Here is a 17,757-nt window from a genome sequence, read left to right on the forward strand (position 1 = left end):
GTTTAGGTAATAATCTGCTTTCCTATCCATTTGGTCAGAAGGTCTTCAAACAGCGGGGACATCTACCTGGGCATCTAAGCTAGGGGGCCTATCCCAATTTCTGGATTCTTCTTCCTCAAAGGAATATTTAATTTTGAGGACTTTAGGTACAATGAATTTACATTCTGGGTTTTTACATTCCCTCTTTAATAGACGGACCACATTTTTATAAATGGGGAATGTTCTTTGTTTTCTAGGTCCAAGGCCCTCAAACATACCCTCCTGGATGGACCTGTATTCCCTAATGTCTTCAATAATTATAGTTGCATGGATAGTTTTTGGAAGAACATCTGTATCGTTGGTCAAAAAGAGGTTTTTACCCCCATATCATCATCAGAAGAAGAATCACCACAGGAATACAATTCACCTTCTGTGAGGATATCATTATCACTGGATGAGTCCAGTTATCACTGGATGAGAACCACCAGTGTGACCAAAGGAGGTACTGATCATATCTCTTTTCTTTCTAAGAGCAAACAATTTCCTTAATTCTGTAAGCTTAACTTGAGGATTCTTTAGAAATTACTTTATCTAGACAGGGCTGACACAATGCAATATGAAGGAGTGTACTTATGTTTACAGACAGCACATTCTCCATTCCGAGTCTTTTCCGTCTATTAGGGCACTAGACAAGGGCCTATGAAAAATACACACAATATAAAAGCATAGAAACAATATTGTCCTACCATTTGAAGTGGACAATCCCCCCCCCCCCATCCTCCAAATTGGTCTGATGCGACAAAATCTTCCGGTCTGATAGTCAGTGCACACGGCGGCACGCCAACCGGATGTGCCTCTGATAAAGGATTCCAGCGGCTAAACGTTGCACCTATTTTTTTTTGTTCCGCCCAACACTGCTCTACAAACATGTCCAGAAAGCGGCAGTGGCGAACGATAGCGTAGGGAGAAGGAACCCGCTTCCAGAGAGGAAGGAACTTCCCCAGGCTTATGGCTACTCTCAAAGGAGCCTTACGCCATCAAATGGACCTCTAGTAAGATGATGGGTGGTTAGCCCTGGAGAGTGTCCTGATCTGGAGGAGCTCAGCAGAGTTCCATAGGATGTCCTCTCCGGGGGATAGGAAACTTGAACTGGAGGTGTGTCCATTTTTATATCTACAGTTTTCCAGTCCTGCGGAGAGGGGGTCAAAACATTGCGAGTTTTAAGCATTTTTAGGTTTGTTGTAGAAATTTCTGTGACTGAAAATCAGCTCCATTCATCTAAAGAGTTGTTTGAGCAGCAAGCACATGGATTTCTGCAAGCTCCATTCAGGTGAATGAGAGAGTGGCAGAAATTTCTGAAACACATCTGTCACATGTGAATTCAGCCTTGAGGCTGAAATTACACATGCAGGTTTTGATGCTGTTTTTGATACAACTTTTAAAGCCAAAGATAGTGTGAGCGCTTAGCCTCTTGCTTTCCGTTCGGGTTTTTTCTCGAAAAGCCGATGTAGCAGTGTACGGGCTCAATAGACTTTCTATTGAGTCCGCACACCAACAACTCAGCTTTCCAAGAAAAGCCGAACAGAAAGCAAGAGGCTAAGCGCTCACACAATCGCTTCTGCCGCCTCATTTTAGCGATTCGTAGGGGTCTCAGTGCTTAGGCCCCCATAGTGACATGTCAGAAGTTTTGATTGGTGGGGATCCGAGCACTGAAACCCCCACCAATCGCTAAAACTAAGTTGCAGATGTGCTTGTGTGAATGATCAGCCGCTTAATTTCCGTTCTGCTTTTTTCCGGAAATCAATGTAGTGGTGTACGGACTCAATAGAAAGTCTATGAGCCCGTACTAAGCTACATCGGCTTTCTGCAAAAAGCAGAACAGAATCGAAGTGGCTGAGCACTGACACGAGCACTTCTGCAGCTTCGTTTTAGCGATTGGTGGAGGTCTCAGTGCTCTGACTCCACCAATCAAAACGTCTGACATGTCAGAAGTTTGTTGAACGTTTTGTTACCCTTTAAACACGTAACTTTTATTTTTTCCTTCGATAGAGCTTTGTAAGGGCTTGTTTTTTGTTTTGTTTTTGTGCCGACTTGTAGTTTTTATGGGTACCACCTTTTGATCACTTTTTATTGCATGCTTTTATTTTATTTTTGGAGAGATGACCAAAAAAAACCAGCAAATATACAGTAATAGTACGGATGTGGTGATAAACTTTTTTTTTATTGTTTATTAAGGTTACTGTACGGAGAAAAGTTTTTTTTTTTTTTTTTAACGTAACATTTTTTGGTAGGTGGTTAAAAACTATTAAACCCGTTTTTAATAAATAAATATATATATATATATATATATATATATATATATATATATATTATTTTTTTTTTTTTATTCCAATAGGGGACTTTAACATGCAATATTTGATTGCTGGCACAATACACTGCAATACTTATGTATTGCAGTGTATTGTACTTTAACTGGTCTCCTATTGACCCTTTCCCGCAAATGGGCGTACAATTACGTCCATGGAATAACTATCTGCAGTGGGTACCAGCTGTAATATACAGCAGACATCCTGTTGCAACTGCAGAGATCGGAGAGATCTCCAATATCGAACATTTAACCCCTTTGAAATCGCGGTTAATAGCGAACACGGTTTCTAAGTGGTTGACAGAGGAAGGGGCCTCCCTCTGTACCCCATCGCCCCCCCACCGTGAGTGCCGATGGTTATGGCAACCAGGAAGTCTTACAATGGCATTCTGGTCTGCCATGTACGGAAGCCTATTATGATGCCTGTCAGTGGAAAAATTAAGGGTAAATTAGAGGTAAAATGCTGTTCAGCCCTACCTAACCCTATGTAAAAAAGTAAGTAAGTGCCATCTTAGCTACCAAATCAACCATTTAACCAAACTGAATTGACAATTGGGTTAAATTTCGCTAGCCACACCCAGGCATGATTACTGCCAGACATGTTGAATCTAAACTTCACTTTAATAGAACCTGTCTGGCAATCTGAAGCGGACTAGAAGGTTTCAAAAAAACCAGCACAATACAGATGGCAAAAAAAATAAAAAATAAAATCATTGCAATCTACCAGTCTGGAAAGGTTCACAAAGCCATTGCTATGGTGAAATGCTGACGGCTGGTGGCGCTCCTATCGGTTGTCCCAGCCGTTGGGTTCCTAACCTACCTCGCCAACAGCCCTCTCTTCTGCATGGCCGCCGGCGTCTTCAGCCTGTGTTTCCTCATGTTCATTCTCGCCTTAGGGCACGGGATCACGCTTTGGCTGCCTCTTAACATGCCAGCGCTTGCAATTCATAATTCCACAAATCAATCCCGGATTGCTCCTGGACTATTTAAGGCACCTCCACAGTTCACCAGGTGCCTGAGCAACTATGGTGCAACCTAGTGGTGTCCTGCAAAGGTATCTGTTTAACTCCCGATTCCAGTCTGCACATGCGATCTGTTATTAGCTTCTGTTCAGCTATTCACCACCAGCCTGCGTCCGGGTAACCGCCAACAGCCTGCGTCCCGCTATCTGCTGCCCACGTGCATCCTACTACCAGTCTGTATCCAGTTATCCGCCAACAGTCTGCATTCAGTGGTCTACTGCCAGTCTGTATCTAGCTAACGGAGACCTGCCTCAGAATTCCTGCCTATTCTGAACAGTGTCTTCTGAACCTTACCCATCTGCCAAGGTATCATCTGCTTGTGCCTGTACCAGGGTGTGCTACACGGTTATATACTGGTCTACTCACACCGGTACCAACTTAAGAGGTAGCGACCTAGTACTCTCCCCGCAGCGAAGTCCAGATCCCTGTATGTGGGTTTAAGAGTGAAGACCGGGAAGCTACTTAGATAACGCCCTTAGGGGTGACCCCAAGTCAAACCGGTGGAGTAGCACAGTGGATCCATTATATGGGTATTATAGCATCTAGGGGAAGTTTTTCTCGGTGTACATGTCCGATATGGGTTCCCATATGCAAGTTAGTATATACCGCAAGTTATATAACCTTTAATTAAATAGGTATTCTCTCTCGGTTTAACTATTCATCAGGACCTGGTGATTAGTCTTAGCCTGCTAATTGTCCGTCTGGTGAAACCCTTGGCAATGGCTTCCATTGATCTCGACATTGCCTAACTCACGGCTTTTGTTGCTGGTGAAACTAGCAGCTCTTAGGGGGGACATCATCATATGCCACCTCCTTTACCCTTTGAGCCGTGCTGGGAAGGGGGGCCAGGTCAGGCCATGTCAAGAAGATAACATTGGCAAATCTCTCGAATGGAGTCTCAGATTTGTTAAGTGCAGTGGGGGAGGGGGGGGGGGTGTCCTTCACAATTCAGTTGATGAGTTTTGCCTGGAATATTACTTTAAATATATGAGCATGACTCTAGAAAAGGAGTTAATAAAAAACAGGCATAAACACATCAGCACGAAACGTGTGCTTTGTTCTCAGGCCAAGTAACGGAGTAATAAATAAATATTTTCATTTTAAATCCAGAATATAAGATCAGTGCAATGTAATGGAAACTGCTACCCTAGTGGAAACTGAAGACTTTCTGAAGAATAGTCTTTGCAAGCACATAGCTTGCTAGGCAGCATCTGAATGAGTTCTGATACAGTAGACCAATTGATAAGGATTCATGGCAATAGGAACATATGCAGATTTGTAACTCACCTTCTCTGTTCCCATTTCTGTTTTAACCCAGCCTGGGTGAAGAGCTGTACAAAGAATACCATCCTTTTTGTATGCTTCAGCTTGCAAACACGTAAGCATATTCAGAGCTGCCTGTGAAAAGAAATTCAGTTATAATAAAGTTTATTTAGAAAGTTTACAATAATTACCAACCTCAACAAACCCTACCAATACTAACCCTGCCTCTCAGTTCTGTCTGGCTCAAAATGTGTGTCACATCAAGTTTTTGCCTTCCGTTGAAGGTATAAGTCAGGAGGATTCCCAATACATATCTATACAGAAGGCTGCAAAGTATCCCACTGTATAGACATACAGTGGGATAAGTCATCCAAACCCACTTGGTGGAGCTCTGCCTGAAGCATGGCATGTGCCTGGAGGGGAAGCTCCTGCAAGCGCTCTGGCCAGGGACTCCGGCTCTGGAGAAGCCCCTGACATCACTGTCCATATAAGTGGTGCGTTTTATTCACCCCAGCAACGTTTCAATCAGACTCAATTGGATCTCAAGCCTGGCTTTCACACCACTTTTTTTATTCACTAATTGGAGTGCTGCCTCTATCTATTTTTTGTTGTGGCTTATATCGTTGGGCTCATAGCCGGAGTCTGGGAGGACTGAATTGCACCCGACCACTCAAGCAGTGCTGCTTTATTTTTTTGTTCTATATATTATACATCAGGGACGTCAGGAGCTTTACTATGCCAAAGTCCCCAGCCAGAGTGTCGAAAACGCTTTGGCCAGGGCTTCTGGCCCTGTCCATATATGGACTGTGATGTCAGGAGCTTCCAAGGCCAAAGGCTGCGGGCAGTGCGCTTCCAATACCCTGCCTGGGGACTATGGCATTGGGAAGCACCTGAAATCACTGTCCATATATGGATCCCTCAGAATGGACGAGCGTGGTCCACTATGCTATTCAATCCTTTAAACAAAAAAAACAAAAAGGGTATACTGACATACCAGCACAACGGAGACACATAGGACACGCTTTTGATATTAATCAGGCTAATAGAGCCTTTGAACACATTTATCATGTACATTGGGTGCTTTCCCGATGTACACAATAAACGTAGGACACGCAATGTGAAGGGGACCTAACCTCTCTAGGGATATCTTAAAGTGCCACTGCCATGAGATAGAAGCACCTTAAACAAGGGCATATATAAGTTGATTATAAAAGGGTTAGACTGTTTGTTGTTAGTCCTTATTCTTTGTTTTGCACTCTGGATCTGTTTGTGGTCTTTTGTTGCTTGAAAATATGTCTGTTAGGCTTCGTTTACATCTGCGCAAGGTCTCCGTTTTGACTAAGCTTTCCGTCGGAACGGAGCCCTGACAGACACAAACTTGATTTCAATGGTGACGGATCCGGTGCCAATGGTTTCCATTTGTCTCCGTTGTGCAAGGGTTCCGTCATTTTGACGGAATAGCGTAGTCGACTAGCAAGAGGTGCGCGGAGGCGAACCTCTGCACAAACATATCTGATTGGAAGTATGGCACGTATTGATCCATTCTGTAATGAAAGTGAAGTTGTACGTCACATCCCAAGCCTAGGGTGGCAGCCAGTGTCGACACAAACCATAAGGAGTTTGCACGACATTGGTCTACAAGCCAGACATCCAGCTACAAGTATTCCATTGACCACACGTCACCACTCTAAAAAAAAATAAAAAAAAAAAATAAAAGGCCATCATGGTGCACAGCAAGACGGCAATTGAGATCTATCCTCTTCAGCGATGAGTCTTGCTTTTGTCTCAGACGCAATGATAGCCGGAGATTGGTCCGGAGACAACGCAACGCCACGAAGAGGCCTTCACTAGGGAATCTCACACTGCTCCTACTCCCGGACTTAATGTTTGGGGTGGCATAATGTATGGTAACCGGACCTTTCTAGTTTTCTTTTCAGCTACTCGATCAGCTCCGCATTACATTGGAGAAATGGCCGTACCACTGGTTCCATGACGAAATCAAAGTGTCCCAGAAGCCGTTTTTAAAAAGGAAAACGCCAGGCCGCATGTTTCACATGCTACTGTAAGCAGCCTGTGTGGCCTAAACATGCTACCATGGCCTGTAGCATCTCCAGACTTGTCTCCAATCGAGCACATCTGGGATTTCAATGGTACGCAATTGCAAAGGGAGCTGCTAGCAGCCAATCTTGATGATTTGCGTGCCCAAGTGCATTCAGCGTGGCATCAATAACCTTATTGATAGCATGCCAAGATGCGTAAGTGCATATATTTCTGTGCGTGCCGCTCATACTCTGTACTGAATAATTCAAGATGTTTGGAATATTTTGTTTCCATTTTTTTTTATCATTGCAATATAATTAACATGTCTATCGATCCTGTGATTTTCACAATTTCAAAACTTTTCCTTCTGGGTGATGCAATTTCAACGTTGGAGTGTATAAAGATTATATTCAAATCAAACGTACAAATTAATAAACGGGTCTGTGTGCTTTTCTGGAATTCACTAAAACCATTTTTATGTACACGTGAACATACACCTAAAATCACCCGAAAGTCACCATTGACTGTACCTTGCTGACTCGGTAGGAGATAACTTGTTTTGCAACATCAAAGGTCAATGAGGTTTTTTCAATAGATCCCAGCACAGATGACATATTCACTAGAGCAGCCCGCTTGCAGCCTAAAGGTTCCTGTGCATTATCTTCTGCAGATTTTTTCAGCAATGGATAAAAAGCCTAGAAATAATAATAATAATAATCTTTATTTATATAGCGCCAACATATTCCGTAGCACTTTACAATTCAGAGGGAACATGAACGGACAACATCACCCATTACATACTGAAAAAAAACTAATTAAAAAAATAGGAGTGAGGACCCTCCCTGCAAGAGCTTACAATCTATGTGGAAAAAGGGACAACACAAAAAGTGCTGGTTTAATACAATGGTCCAGCCATCTTTTATAAACATAGGGTAGTACATATAAAGCTGTATGAGCCGGGCACCAGCCAGAATCTATGTTTGACATATATAAAGTGCATTAGGGTGCAAGGAATGTGGGGATACTGCTGAATGAAGGGGTCACGTTAGGATGACGAAAGTAATAACGGGTGCAAAGGAATCGAGAAGTGATATTACAGACACTCCTTCAAAACACGTGTAAAAAGTAATTGTAATATAAATCACGTTTACAACATAGATCAAGTGCAAAACAAAGTGGACTTATATAAACCATGTTGTGGGATGTCGCTGCTGCACTCCAAAACGCCCATCTGTCACAGCGTTCTCAATTAGCTATTGCTCATGCGCTGGCGGAAGTCAACGGACTTCCCTTTACTCTATTGCGCAAGCGCGGCGGCCATCTTTACTACTGACTGCGACCAGATTTTTTTAAAATTTTACCATTCTTTTTTGAGTCATAAATTTACATTGCTTACCCTATGGTATAAATAACATAACTTTATTCTGCGGCTCATTACAATTATGGCGATACCAAATTTATTTTGTTTTTTTAATGTTTTAGCGTATGTTCACACGCTTTACAGAGCTCTTTTCAGGCGAAAACCGCTCCTGAATTTCAGACGTTTTTACAAGTACTTGCGTTTTTCGCGGCATCCATTACTTACGTAATTGGAGCAGATTTTCAATGGAGTCAAAGAAAAACAGCTCCAAAAACATCCAAAGAAGTGACATGCACTTCTTTGACGCGGGCGTCTTTTTACGCGCCGTCTTTTGACAGCGACGCGTAAAATTACACCTCGTCTGAACAGAACATCGTAAAACCCATTGCAAGCAATGGGCAGATGTTTGCAGGCGTAATGGAGCCGTCTTTTCAGGCGTAATTCGAAGGCGTAAAACTGCCCGAATTATGCCTGAAAATAGGTTGTGTGAACATACCCTTACTACTATTATGCCTATTATACTATCAGCATTTGCAGGTAATTAGCTACATCGACTTACCTGCAAACGCCGATGCTGCTGCAGAATCAACTGTAGCCTCTGGTGCCGATGTGTCCTCACTCGTCCGACACGATGCAGGAACTGGGGCAGGAAGTGAGTGACGACACAGCGTGATCTCTCGAGAACACGCTGTGTGTCTGTGCACTGCCAGAAGCTGGGCGTTCTGAAGAGAAGTGGATGATACTTCTCGTCAGAACGCCCAGCTAGTAAAAAGTAGTAAACACGCCCGGATGTAACACACATAATACACGCCCAGTTGGACTTTTGCAAGCCTCATTTGCATAAATACAAAAATGGTCATAACTTGGCCAAAAATGCTAGTTTTTAAAAAATAAAAACTTTACTGTAATCTACATTGCAGCGCCTATCTGCTGCAATAGCAGATAGGGGTTGCAAAATCTGGTGACAGAGCCTCTTTAAATTCAATGTCATTGCATTCAGTTCTAACGTAAGAAAATACATGTTCAGCATTGCACATAAATACTTGCAAACATCGAATCCATTTTTCTTGGGTAAAATCATTAGTATTGTTGAAATTGATACGGTTTAGAGCGGATCTGACATCACTCTATGCTGCCCTATGCAAAGTCGGAATAATATGGTGACAGATCCGCACTAGTATTAAGCCAAACCGCACAAAAAACAATATTGAGCCATTTGGTTAATTGAGCCGAACAAACACAGTGGACTCGTATACAAGTCTGCTGTATACATGTATAGTACTCCCCCCACCTTCTTCACCGCTGACTGATGACCACCCTGCATGTGCAGGTTTACACGGCCATCTGTCAGTCACCGACGAGGGGGTAGCTCATAGTTATTCGTCCGCTGTATCTCTGTAAAGCTGGGTTCACACGACCTATTTTCAGACGTAAACGAGGCGTATTATGCCTCGTTTTACGTCTGAAAATACGGCTACAATACGTCGGCAAACATCTGCCGACGTACTGTGCCGACGACCTGTCAAACGACGACGCGTAAATTGACTGCCTCGGCAAAGAAGTGCAGGACACTTCTTTGCAACGTAATTTGAGCCGTTCTTCATTGAAGTCAATGAAGAGCAGCTCAAGATTACGAGCATCAAAGACGCCTCGCATAATGCGAGGAACTTTTACGTCTGAACCGACGCAGCTGGTTTCTCCTGAAAACAGTCTGTCTTTTAAGACGTAAAAGACAGTTCTAGTGTGCACATACCCTTAGGGTATGTTCACACGCAGAGTCAAAAACGTCTCAAATTACGGAGCGATTTTCAAGAGAAAACAGCTCCTGATTGTCAGACGTTTTTTGTGCCACTCGCGATTTTTGCAGCGTTTACGGCCGTTTTTGGAGCTTTTTTTCAATAGAGTCTATGGAGAACAGCTCCAAAAACGTCCCAAGAAGTGTCCTGCACTTCTTTTTCGCGGCAGCTTTTTTTTATGCGGCGAAAAGCGCTCCGTTGGAACAGAACGCAGTTTTCCCATTGAAATCAATGGGCAGATGTTTGGAGGAATTCTGCTTCCGAAAATAGGCCGTGTGAACATACCCTTAGGCTCTACCAGTATCCGGGTGCTGTATAAATGTCTAGCCACCAGATGATCTAACGGTTATTGATTTTGGTATCTTGACCAGCAGACCAGGCAGTGACCAGGCTGTGCTATATACACCACCTACTCTTCCTTTGCACAGCAATGTAGGACCGAGCATTATATGATGAGATGCTGGTGTTACTAGATCTATTTGATCAGTAAAGCTTAGTCTCCCACGTGACCACATACATTGTGAGGAGATGTTTGCACTGCCTCATTTTGAGGATAAGAAAGTCTTTGTTCTTCTATAAAGTGATAAGATATAACCTAATTTAATAGTAAATCAAACCATTCGTGTGACGTGCTTCTCAATTAGTCATGCCTAAATTTCATTATACGCCTAATTTACAGTAATTTTCTGCACATACTTTTCTATGAACACTTTCAGAATGTATTCTCGTGTAAAAGAAAACCTTTTAAAGGGACATTCCAAGAATCAACATCCATCACCCATCCGCAGAAGAGGCGACAAGTACCTGGTCACCAGGAGCCCCACCGCTGGGACCCCACCGACTACCAGAGGGGGGGCCCCCCCAGAACCTCAGTCATGAGCTTTTTTTTTTCCTTAGGACTTCTACATTAAATGAATGCCATAATAGCCTGTGTGACCTATAGGCTATAATAGCATCCGTTTAACATATACATCATGAAAATGTCACAGTGTATACGTTAAGCGTATATCATAATAGTCTATGGGTGACGGATGCCACTGTTAGGCATCAGTCATAGCCTTCGTTTAACATATACGTTGATATCTTTTCCCGGCATATACCTTAAATGTAGTGGTGAATGGGGCCTTATACTAGTGGATCATTAATGGATATTACTAAGAATATTATTCTTCAACCCCCAAACTCATTTTTACATACATGCACATCAAGGGAAGGGTCCCTTCCCCACATTGTGACGTGCATGTCCATGATGGGGATTGTGTGGGCACAGAAACTGCGCCCCCACGATCACTGCGGGAACCCGGCTGTGACTGATCGTGTATTAGTGAACATGCTGCTCTGTTTAATGTACAGGGTATCTATATACAGATAATGCAGAGTACTTATAATGTTGTGGCTGACACGTGAGGAGCTCATCGTTGTCAGTATAAATGAGAACCTCCAATCTCAGGAGTGACCGCTGCATTTAAAGGTTTTGATAGAGGGAGGGGGCTTCCTCGGTCATCCATTGGGTTGCCATGGCAGCTGTGGGTCTAACAAAAGGCCCCCAGGCCTGCCCTGGCTATATGCCTAGAGGCATGGGCTAATAGATGGACTGTCAGTTTTAGGGCTCGTTTACACGCTGCGGAATTGCCACGTTTTTTCCAGACGGAATTAGACGGAAAAAACACAGCAGAATACAGTAGCAGCATCGTGGGTGAGATTTAACAAATATCATCGACATGCTGCGTAAAAATTCAGAGCAGAAATTGACCTGCGGTGTGTATTTTTCGGACCGCAGCATGTCAATTCCTGCTGCAGAAAGTGGACAGAATTGCTGCGCTTTTCAGAGGAGAGGTCACCATCTCCTAACATTGGGAAAAACGCAGCAAAATACTCACCATTTTCTGCCATAAAAACAGAAGGAAATGGTGTATTTTTTCCGCAGCGGAATATCGGTGTATTTCAACGCGGTAGCTGCAGAAATTTTCTGCAGCAATTACGTCGTTTGTGGAGAAGCCTTTACTCTGACAGACAATAATGCTATGGTTTACGAAGTACACCACAGCATTAGATCAGTGATCAGAAGATTACATTGTGAAGTCTCCTAGTGAGACTAGAAATAATAAAAAGATTTAAAAAGAAACAAAAAAAACAAAAAACACACACACACACACACACTAAAATAAAATCATTTTTCCCCCAAAAAAAAATAATTCTCAGAATAGACATATAGGGTATTGCCGCAATCGTAGCGACCTTAAAAGTGAAGTTAAACTTGAGACTGCATGGTGAGCGCCATACAAAACAAACAACGGTGAAATTGTTTTTTTTTTTTAATTCCCTCCCCCAAAAAAACGAATCAATATATTGTATGCACCCAAAAATGGTGCCATTAAAAAAAAATACAACTCTTCTCGCAAAAAACAAGCCCTCTTACGGATATGTTGACGGAAGAAAAAAAAAAAAAAAGTTACAACAACTGGAATGTGAAGATGAAAACACCGAAAAGAATGCTTGGTCACCTTGGTGTCAAATGATTGGTTACGAATATTCATCCTATATGCATATTTAAGAGTATAAAATGCTCAATATATTTCAAATTTTAGAGCAGAAATTGAACCTGGTTTACATAATATGACGCCTCTTCACAAATCATCACTGAATTTAAACAGCTGGTTTACTAGTCTGTAACAAAATTAAACTCTTATGGAAGTACAAAAAAGAAAATACAAACTAAAGTGCAAAACGACCGCACAGCGCAACGTCAGCGTAAAGATAAAAAAGTCATGGCTCTCAGAATGTGATATGGCAAAAACTGAAAAATGTGCTGCATCTTGAAGGCCAAAATTAGTCGTGTCCTTAACCCCTTCAGGACCCAGCCAATTTTTTCAAATCTGACATGTGTTACTTTATGTGGTAATAACGTTGGAATGCTTTTACCTATCCAAGCGATTCTGAGACTGTTTTCTCGTGACATGTTGTACTTTATGTTAGTGAAAAAATTTTGGCGATAATTTTGGTATTTATTTCTGAAAAACAGCACAAGTTAGAAAAAAATTGCAAAAATTAGCATTTTTCTAAATTTAAACGTATCTGCTTGTAAAACAGATAGTAATACCACACAAAATAGTTACTAGTTAACATTTCCCATATGTCTACTTTATGTTTGCATCGTTTTTTGAACATCCTTTTATTTTTCTAGGACGTTACAAGGCTTAGAACTTTAGCAGCAATTTCTCAATTTCAAGAAAATTTCAAAAGGCTATTTTTTCAGGGACCAGTTCAGTTCTGAGGTGGCTTTAAGGGCCTTATATATTAGAAAATCCCCAGAAGTCACCCCATTTTGAAAACTGCACCCCTCAAGATATTCGAATCAGCATTCACAAAGTGTTTTAACCCTTTAGGCGTTTCACAGGAATTAAAGCAAAGTAGAGGTGAAATTTACAAATGAAATTTTTTTTTGCCGAAATTAATTTCTAATAAATTTTTTTTTGTAACACAGAAGGTTTTACCAGAGAAATGCAACTCAATATTTTATTGCCCAGATTCTCCAGTTTTTAGAAATATCCCACATGTGGCCTTAGTGTGATAATGGACTGAAGCACCAGCCTCAGAAGCAAAGGGAGCACCTAGTGGATTTTGGGCCTCCTTTTTTTTAGAATATATTTTAGGCCCGTTGTCAGGTTTTAAGAGGTCTTGTGGTGCCAAAACAGCGGAAACACCCCAAAAGTTACCCCATTTTGGAAACTACACCCCTCAAGTAATTTATCTAGGTGTATAGTTAGCATTTTGACCGCACAGGGTTTTCGCTAAATTTATCAGAATTAGTCTGTAAAAATGAAAATCTACTTTTTTCTGAAAAAAACATAGAAATTTTTAATATTTACAAGAGATAATATAGAAAATGTACCCCAACATATGTAAAACAATGTCTCCCGATTACGGCAATATCCCATACGTGGTAATAAACTGCTGATTGGACCCACAGCAAGGCTAAGAAGGGAAGGAGCGCCATTTGGATTTTGCAGCACGGATTTTGCTGGATTGGTTTTCGGTTCCATGTCGCGTTTGCAACACCCTGGAGGGACAAAAACAGGGGAAACTCTCCAAAAGTGACCCCATTTTGGAAACTACACCTATCAAGGAATTTATCTAGGGGTATAGTTAGCATTTTGACCACACAGGTTTTTCGCTAAATATATTGGAATTAGTCTGTAAAAATGAAAATCTACATTTTTTCTGAAAAAACATAGAAATTTGTAATATTTACAAGGAATAATGAAGAAAATCACCCCAACATTTGTAAAGAAATGTCTCCTGATTACAGCAATATCCCATATGTGGTAATAAACTGCTGATTGGACCCACAGCAGTGCTCAGAAGGGAAGGAGTGCCATTTGGATTTTGGAGCGTGGATTTTGCTGGATTGGTTTTCGGTGCCGCCTTTGCAACGCCCTGGAGGGACCAAAACAGTGGAAGCCCCCTAAGTTTCCCCATTTTGGAAACACCCCTCAAGGAATTTTTCTAGGGGTATAGTGAGCATTTAGACTCCACAGGTCTTTTGCAGAATTTATTAGAATTAGGCGGAGAGAATTAATATCACAATTTTTGGCCACTAAAATGTTGAATTTTCTCATTTTCACAAGGGATAAAGGAGAAATAAACAACCAATTTTTGTAAAGCTATTTCTCCCGGGTACGGAAATACCCCATGTGTGGTCATACATTTTTTTCATTAGAAATGAATTAACCCTTTCAGGACTGATCCATTTTTTGCTTTCTTATTTTCGTTTTTCACTACCCGCCTTCCAAGAGCCATAACTTTTTTATTTTTCCGTCAGTAGAGTGGTGTGAGGGCTTATTTCTTGCGGGAGGAATTGTAGTTTCTCTTGATACCATTTAAAGTGCCATAAAAAGTACTGGGAAACTGAAAAATAAAATAGGAAAATATAGGAAGAAAATCTGATTCCATTTTTTGGGGTTTTCGTTTTTAAAGCTTTCGCCGTGCGGTAAAACCGAAAACTACAGCGATTTTGGTGGTTTAAATTATTTACGTTTTTTACGGTGTTCACCGTGCGAGTTAAATAATGGTATATTGTAATAGTTCAGCCTTTTATGGACGTAGCGATAACAATTCTATTTTTTTACATTACTTTTGAAGAAAATGGGAAAAGGTTTTTTTTTTAACTAAACTTTTTTCTTTCTCACTACTAATAACTTTAATTCTTCTACACATTTTTTTAGTCCCCTTAGGGGACTTGTACCAGCGATCATTGGATCCGCGGGTACAATATGCTGCAATACTAATGTATTGCAGTATATTGTTATTGTTACAGACTCCTGTAACAGAGCAATCGCACTTCCTGTCCGTTAGTCCCGGGTGTCAGCTGTAATACACAGCCGGCACCCGCAGCGTATGGAGCGGGCTCTGCACGTGAGCCCGCTCCATACGTCAACCCCCGCACCATGACGTGCTATTAAGTCATAGTGCTCAAAGGGGTTAATGCACAGCGGATGGTGTGAATATTGCAATTTTCCACTGATATGCCATTTTAGTGCATATGTCGTGCCCAGTTTGTGCCCCTGAAGACAAATACCTCATAAAGCTTTAAGCGGGTTCTCCCGGGTATGGCGGTGCCATATATGTGGACGCAAACAGCTGTTTGGGCACGCTGCAGGGCTCAGAAGGGAGGGACGCCATTTTGCTTTTGGAGCGCAGATTTTGCTTGGTAGTTTTTCTGTTTGGGGTTTTGCTGGTATTTCAGTTTATAATGTGGGGGCATGTGTAATCTGTGCGGAGTACATCAGGGTATAATAAGAGGGTATAATAATGCGGTAAAGAAATAATAATTCATAGATATGTGGCCGGTGTCCCACTGATAAATGGTGTCGGATGTTACCCGCTTTTAGAAAACACTTCACATTTTGAATCGCCATATTCTGAGAGCCAGAACGTCTTTATTTTTTCACCACCGGAGCTGTGTGAGGGCTTATTTGTTGCAAGACAATCTGTACTTTTCATTGGTACCATTTTGGGGTACATGCGATTTTTTTGATCACTTTTTATTACATTTTTTTGCAAGCCGGGTGACCAAAAACAAGCAATTCTGACAATGTTTTTTAGTTTATTTTTTGCAGCGTTCACCGTGCACTATAAATTACCATTATATTTTATTCTGCGGGTCGGTACGATTACGGCAATACCAGATGTATATAGGGTTTAAGTTTTGCAGCTTTTGCGCAATAAAATCTCTTTTTTATAAAATAATTTATTTTCTGTCACCATATTCTGAGAGCTGTAACTTTTTTATTTTTCAGTCAAAAAAGCTGTGTAAGGGCTTGTTTTTTGCGGGACGGGTTGTAGTTTTTATCGGTATTATTTTCGGGTACATGCGACTTTTTGATCACTTTTTATTCTCTATTTTGGGAGGGGTGGTGACCAAAAAAATAGCGATTCTGGTGTCGTTTTTTATTGATTTTTTTTGGGGTGTTCATTGTGCGGGAAAAACAACATTGTAGTTTTATAGTTGGGGTCGTTATGAACGCGGGGATACCAAATATGTGTACTTTTTTTAACGTGTTCATTTTTTTCCTATAATGAAAGACTTATTATAGGAAAAAAATGCAGTGCTTGTTTATATAACTTATAACTTTTATTTTTACACTTTTTTTTAAAAACATTTTTATTCTTTTTTTTACTTTTTTCACTTGTCCCACTAGGGGACACTTAGACTTGCAGCTTTGATCGCTGCTAGAGTACATTACACTACACACGTAGTGTAATGTACTCCAACTGTCATTGTGACGTGACAGTCACACTGACAGGAAGCCTCGGAGGACCGGCCGGAGGCTGCTCCTCCGAGGCTTCCGTACATGGCAACCCGGAGGTCATTGTCTGACCTCCGATTGCCGTGACAAGCATCGGTAGCCCCCACGACCACTTTGTGGGGGCTGCCGATGTGCTTCAAACCCCTTAAATGCGGCGACGGCAATCAGTCGCCGCATTTATGGGGTTAAATGCCGAAATCAGAGGCGATGGTCCGCTGACCGGCAAGGCTGGAGTATCAGCTGTCAGGGACAGCTGACCTCCCGGTTCCCGGACACTGTCCGTTAGGACAGTGTGCGCCGGGAACTACTCCGCAATAGTACGTCTGGATGCGGGAACTAACCCCTCTGCAGGACGTACTATTGCGGTGCAGCGCGGGAAGAGGTTAAAAAGGCTCTGTCACCAGATTATCAAATCCCTATCTCCTATTGCATGTGATCGGCACTGCAATGTAGATAACAGTAACTTTTTTTTTTTAAACGATCATTTTTGGCCAAGTTATGAGCATTTTTATATATATGCAAATGAGCCTTTCTAATGGACAACTGGGCGTGTGTTTTCTCTTATTTCCAACTGGGCGTGTCTTGTGTTTGTAACATCTGGGCGTGTTTACTTGTTTTACTAGCTGGGCGTTGTGAATAGAAGTGTTTGTCAGCATCATATGTCAGCATCATACACTTCTATTCACAACGCCCAGCTAGTAAAACAAGTAAACACGCCCAGATGTTACAAACACAAGACACGCCCAGTTGTCCATTAGAAAGGCTCATTTGCATATATATAAAATTGCTCATAACTTGGCCAAAAAAAAACAAAACGTTACTGTTCTCTACATTGCAGCGCCGATCACATGCAATAGGAGATAGGGATTTGATAATCTGGTGACAGAGCCTCTTTAAGGAGGTTAAAGGGAATTCTCCGGGGGGCGTGGCCTAGCAGCAGATGTAAGAGGACGTGTGTGGCTGGAGCTCCCGCTGTGTCCATCCTGAAAGTACTGATTATCCCTGATTTACCCGGTAATACTCACCGACCTGGAGGCTGGGAAGCTGGAGGAGTCGATACCGCTTAACACAGCTGCAATGACCCGATCTAAAAAACAAAAAACGCCGCCGGTGAGTCCGGGGC

General features: G+C 41.9%; 1 protein-coding gene across 1 annotated transcript in view; it reads right to left on the reverse strand.

Moving 5' to 3' along the window:
• Nucleotides 1–17,757, reverse strand: part of LOC142660308 (C-signal-like) — a 49,301-nt gene that overhangs the window by 11,938 nt on the left and 19,606 nt on the right. The window contains exons 4-5 of the mRNA XM_075836906.1: nt 7,200–7,364; nt 4,654–4,764 (exon numbers count right to left, since the gene is read on the reverse strand). Of these exons, the coding sequence (XP_075693021.1) occupies nt 4,654–4,764; nt 7,200–7,364 (276 nt within the window). The remainder of the gene's footprint in view (nt 1–4,653; nt 4,765–7,199; nt 7,365–17,757) is intronic.

The sequence above is a fragment of the Rhinoderma darwinii genome, chromosome 9 (genome assembly GCF_050947455.1).
Source record: "Rhinoderma darwinii isolate aRhiDar2 chromosome 9, aRhiDar2.hap1, whole genome shotgun sequence".
Classification (NCBI taxonomy): Eukaryota; Metazoa; Chordata; class Amphibia; order Anura; family Rhinodermatidae; genus Rhinoderma; species Rhinoderma darwinii.